This window comes from Seriola dumerili, unplaced genomic scaffold, assembly GCF_002260705.1.
Source record: "Seriola dumerili isolate Sdu_G_001 unplaced genomic scaffold, Sdu_1.0 BDQW01000149.1, whole genome shotgun sequence".
Classification (NCBI taxonomy): Eukaryota; Metazoa; Chordata; class Actinopteri; order Carangiformes; family Carangidae; genus Seriola; species Seriola dumerili.
Genome location: NW_019174404.1, coordinates 3001976 through 3007975, shown reverse-complemented (window position 1 = coordinate 3007975; position 6000 = coordinate 3001976). Strand labels below are relative to the sequence as shown.

General features: G+C 39.7%; 1 protein-coding gene across 1 annotated transcript in view; it reads left to right on the top strand.

The window, feature by feature from the left end:
• kcnh5 (potassium voltage-gated channel subfamily H member 5) overlaps positions 1 to 6000 on the top strand; it is a 128286-nt gene that overhangs the window by 73279 nt on the left and 49007 nt on the right. The window contains exons 9-10 of the mRNA XM_022750594.1: positions 1744 to 1943; positions 5834 to 5893. Coding sequence (XP_022606315.1) covers positions 1744 to 1943; positions 5834 to 5893 — 260 coding nt within the window. The remainder of the gene's footprint in view (positions 1 to 1743; positions 1944 to 5833; positions 5894 to 6000) is intronic.

The following is a 6000-nucleotide window of genomic DNA, read 5'->3' as shown; positions in this document are numbered from 1 at the left end:
GTTATCTGCCAGGAGACATCATAACTGCTTGTTTTATAACTATCATAAATATTTTACGACTTTTTTTTTGGTATATTTAAGGTGTTAATTAAATCTCAAGTGCCACTTTAACAATGTCCACCTCCCTCGTTGTCTACGTTTTTCTGCCCTCACCCCAACGTGATTTACGTTTTAAATAATTAACAATACAAACAAGTCAGAAAAAGTACAAAAGTACAATTCTCTGTCGTTTATTGCATGTACCAAACTTGCTGAGGTGTTGTTTGGGTGTTGTTAGGTGGTTGCTGATATAATAGCTAGTTGGATTCTGTTTTGCTATGCTTTCTTGGGGGTTAAGGTGGGTTTTTAGGGTGTCAGTATGTAGCTTGTGGCTCACTTGGTGACTGACAAGTCATTTAGGTTGTTACTGGGTGATTGTTAGGGTTTTTCCAGGTAATTGTAATGGTATTTGGGGTAGTTCAAAGGGTGTTAGTAGATAGCTGTCGGGATTTCTACAAAATAATTCTTAGCACAAGATCAGGAAGTTTTCCTTTCAGCCACATCAGTGGGTGGAGATGAAGAAAAAGACAATATGACATTGTGAATATGTGACACTATTGTCAATGTCATTAATGAATCTTCAAGCTTAAGCTGTTTGGGTGGAAGCTACAGTGTCACAGATGACTGATAGAGTGTAGTGGATGATTGATGGGTAATTACTAGTCGGTTAGTAGGAAGTTACTGGGGTGCTCTGGCGGTTTAAAGGGAATCATTTAATTGTTGCTAAGGTGCTGAGGATGGTTGTTTGGGTGTCACTTGTTATCACTAGAACATTTTGTGTGGCTGATCTTATTTGTAGAACATTGTACAGAGACAAAGTTCTTTGTTTGCGATATAATATGTTATAATAGTAACAGGTTATTGTCATCTCTGAGAATTATTCCACAATTTCAATGATATTTTCAATGGCTTCTAAGTCCGTGTGGACCGGGGACTTGTAAATCCATGACACACTAGTCCTAACTAACTATGGTGTCTTGAGTTGTTATTAATGTGTTTGACACAGGTGGTACAGTGATTTTGGAGGGTTGCCGGGATGTCACCTATCTCTATGTGCAGGAAATGTTCTCCTCCAGATTGTGAAAAAACTTATTTTGTTCTATTTGTGTTTACATTTATTCAAACACAAACAGAACTTGTGTGTTTCCAAGATATACCTGTAGACAACAAAAGAAAGAAAGAAGTGAATCTATAATCCCTCCACTTTTATGACTGACTGCCTACAGGACTGTGATGGTTCCTCACTGTCGAACTCAAATCTGCATCAAGGCTGTGTTCACTTCTCTCACTGAGCTGCTCATCTCTTCAGCCACAAAGTGCTTTCACAAATTCATTATTCTTTATTTATTTGGTTCCCCATTAGCTTCCACAAAGTGGCTGCTGGAGGAACGTGTGTGTGTGTGTGTGTGTGTGTGTGTGTGTGTGTGTGTGTGTGTGTGTGTGTGTGTGTGTGTGTGTGTGTGTGTGTGTGTGTGTGTTCTGTTCCAGTCAAAATAATCACTTTCATGAAAGGCTTTAATGAACCATGTTTTATGGAGCACTCACAGGGCAACAAGAAGAAAGAAATGAGAAAATGGTTTAAACCAAGAAATAAAGGATAAAACAAGGAAGAAAAACACAAGTTTAAGACACAGATCCAGAGTGTGTGCGTGTGTGTATTTGTGCAAAGATGTATTGATCCTTCTCCTCTCTGCTCCTGTCTAGCTCTGCTCTATGCCACCATCTTTGGAAACGTGACCACCATCTTCCAGCAGATGTACGCCAACACCAACCGCTACCACGAGATGCTCAACAATGTCAGGGACTTCCTGAAGCTCTACCAGGTTCCCAAGGGCCTGAGCGAGCGGGTGATGGACTACATCGTCTCCACCTGGTCCATGTCCAAAGGCATCGACACAGAGAAGGTACGACTGAAAGGTCAAAAGTCAAGTTTGATCAGTGTGAGATGTGAACAGTGATGTGACATGTTTGTGTGGTCACACTGAGGTTTTGTTCATTCCTTTTGTCACAGCAATGATCTGATTTTGTTGTACGGTCGTTACCTGAGATTACAAAAACGCCAAGTCACATATGAGGACAGGAATGAAAGGAGACATTTAATAAGACATTTTTTAAGCTAATTTAACCAGACTGCCGTGTCACAAAGACGCTATAAACAAAGCATCACAACAAAACAGGTGAATATAAAGGAGTAAAATACAATCATAACAAAATGCCTTACAGCCAGCCACCAGTCACATACTGTTATTACCTAATCCACCCAAACACTCAGTAGTGAACTTTTGACCCTCAGCTCATAGGCTGCAGTTGATATTGTAAATGTGTATTATATTATATTACTGAAAAACAGATTAGTGTGACTTATGGTTAAGTTTAACGTGAGCTCCAAGCTCGAAGAATAAAGGCTGCAGGGGCTCTGAATGAGTTCTTCAGAATCTGGGTTCTGAATTGTTTAAATTCTGTCTTCTGCCTTCACTCTACCAACAAGGGTTCAAGACCAGGGACTGCATTTGAAGCTGAACTATAAAAACAGTATTACAAAACTAATTCAGTGATGGTGGGAGAAAAATAAGAGAAAAATGTTTTTCCATGAAGAAGATTTAGACCAAAGGAACAGATGAAAGTAGTATGGCTACATGAAAACTGTACAAGCTAACTGTCCCACGATCATTGAACATACCAGGAAGAAACAAAGTTTCACCAGTGAAAGAATAACATCAAGTCCCCGTAGCAAGTAGCTAAAACACAGTAATTAATCTAGCCAACAGAAACACAGTTTACAATACAGAAATAAAATATATCAACTTGAAACCACACACACACACACACACACACACACACACACACACACACACACACACACACACGCACGTCACAAAATGAATGTGTAAAACAGAAGCTCCCTGGATGTAACAATAGCAGCTGCTACTGAAATGTGCCAGGACCTGTTGTTATTGACTGAAACTGACTGTCGGTGACAGAACAGTCTGAAATTTCTTAGTTAATGAAAACATTAATGTCACCATAAGATGTAAAACTTAACATTGGACAGATTAAGTACATTGTTAACCCCAAATTGCCCCCAGACTAGCTTTAGTATCAGGCTGAATTTATGCCAGATTGGCTTGAAGTTTGAAGCTCAGTTACATGTCTCAGCTGATTCAGCCCAGTCCCCTAGAAATGACATTCATAAATTACTAAACTATTTTCCCATTTATGTTGATCCATCTTCTGCAGTTTGAGCAGGTGCACGATTCAGTTTCCTACATGGCTACTGTCAAGAGGTCTGTTATGAACTGTAATGAGCTTGTTGTAATGTTACTGGAATAGTATTTAATGTGATAAAGCAACATGCAAGGCTGAGTCTAGCCTGCTTTATACGACTCAAGTTATTGTTAAACTATAACTACCTTTTCACCTTGTCATAAGACTATTAGTCAACTCAAAATTTAAATTGTTGCTCCACATTAAAGGACTGCACGATTAAAAACATTCTCATTAGACTCCTCCATGCTCTGCATCTATTAATCCACTGAGATCATTTATCTTTTCAGAATCTAGATCTGACTTTAACATGAGCTCTGATCTGATCAAACACAACACACACCTCACACATACAATAGCACTGAAGCCATTAATGAAGCTGTGCATCACTTGCATCACCTGCAGCCTTCAGAGCTGAGCTGAGGAGGCAAAAAAAGGAGCTAATAAAAGCAAACACACATTAAAGTGCTGGGGTTTTTTTTCACATTAAAAACAGCTTCACTTCTCTTCAATATTTCTTCTTCCTCTCTTTGTATGCATGTTTCCTGTGGGCATGCAGTGACTAGTAATAACTGTGGTGAACATTGATTATTGTTATCAAACATTAATGTGTCATCTCTTATGTGTACTGTAAATCACCTCCTGTTGTTCTGCAGAGACGGACTTCCCCCTCAGATAGCACTCGAAATCAAACTGTGCTCCTGCAGCCTTAAATTCAGCTTGATTTCTGACTCTGTTTATTATTGTGTTGTGTCTGTCACCTCAGGAGGGACGTTATGAAAGCAATTCAATTCTCAGTGCAGGTGTCAGGTTTTTCTTTTCTGATCTGGGAACCGACCAATCATAAAATCCTGTAAGGAGGTCTGTGATAACTTCAGAAGTGGTCACAGCACTAACTCATCAATTTCACATAATTCTCTCATTATATTTGTCCTGTTTCTTTTTCAGTTCGAATCACAAGCGTACTCCCGATCAATCCTATTTTTGTAGTTTTGGTAGAGATAATTAAACACTATTGAAGAGACATAAGGCGAGTCTTGTGCCCACCCTCAGTATAAATACCTCGGAGTCAGAGCTGGGGCCAATTAGTGTGTATTTTTTGTCACTTTGTGAGCAGTTACACAGTTCTCAGTCAGCTGTTTATGTGAATACACACCCCCAAAAAAAAAACACAGGCTCAGCAGTACTAATAATCCTCTACTTTAAATAAAGCAAATAAGATTTTCAAAGGCTGTTGTGTTGCAGAGGCTTTTAGATGATTTATTGTTCCCCTTGGTCGATTTTGTTCATATTTAACAAGGCAGGATTGCAGAGGACAGTCCAACTAATATTTTGTTTTCTGTTTTACCTAAATGCTTAAGTTAATTAGGCTGGATTTCAGAATGTGTGTAATGAGCCGGACAAAATGATTATAATTTAAAGTTTAGGCTCTTTGGCAGACAATTGTTTCCAAAGGGAGTTAATGAATGTAACAGCTAAATAAGCTTGAGTTTCTAAACTGTAGTAAAGCACGGACAGTAAGCTGCAGGAAAGCTGGGTGGGGAACAGGAGAGAGACAGAATGTAGGTCTTGGGTCAGAGAACCCAAACTTCTACCTGAAGCAGTAAGTGTCTCATGCTGAATGGCTGTCAGATGGAAACTCCAGACCTTTCAGTCACTCAGGCATTCATCCTATTTCTAATGGGAGGAACATTGAAAAGGAGAACTCTGTCACAACTTCAGAGGTGACAATAAACAACGTCAGACAGGTGTTAAGTAACAAAAAACATGATTTACTCCAACACAGAATGAGCTGACTTCAGCTCAAGTCAGAGCAACAGGTACAATCAAAGATGGGACAGGATTACTTATTTGTTTAGCAAGTGGAGTACTGCTGAACCACAGTTCACTCAGTGCTGCTGCCACTGGTAGTCAGAAGCTGTACTGCAGCAATAACGCTGATTAAAGCAGTCATAGTCTCTTGTACTGTATATTCTGGCCACCAGTGGCAGCACTGGTTGCTCCACAGGTCAGCAGCACCCCTGCACTGAGGGCACTGCTGCCGTGGTTTGTACTGACTCTAAAGGAAATCGTGCAGTTTTTCATTGACAAAACAATCTGAAGTCAAGGTCCATTAACCATCTGTTCTGAGGCTTTTGACCGTTTCACACAGAGTTTCAGAACCGTATCTTCTGAGCCTCAGAGCCAAAGCTACATTAATATAACAGCATGAAATTGGGGATTTAAAGTCCTCTGACCTCAGTGCAAGTAGGACAAGACAAAAGAGACTGAATTCAAGGGGACCAGTGGAGTATCAGAAACACAAAAATGTATTTAATGAGCCAACAACAGTGTTGTGAAGACAAATGTAAAATATGTCCTCAGTTCTTTCTCTTTCACCTTGTTGCTGACAGACCTCCATCAGTTATTGTTTGTGAATCTCTGTTGCTGTAATGAATCAATAAAGGAAAAAATGAAAGAATGATTTATTATTCTTTAGCAGTTGTTCCTGATACTGGGTGTGACTCATTAATGTGTCTCTGTCCTCCAGGTCTTATCCATTTGTCCCAAGGACATGCGGGCCGACATCTGTGTCCACCTCAACAGGAAGGTGTGTGTCTGTTGTTTTCTTATGCACACATTCGTTCTGTCGCAATGTTTAATCTGATCTGTATAGAAAATGCCACAAGATAGACAGTGTGAGTTCTGGGACAGGTT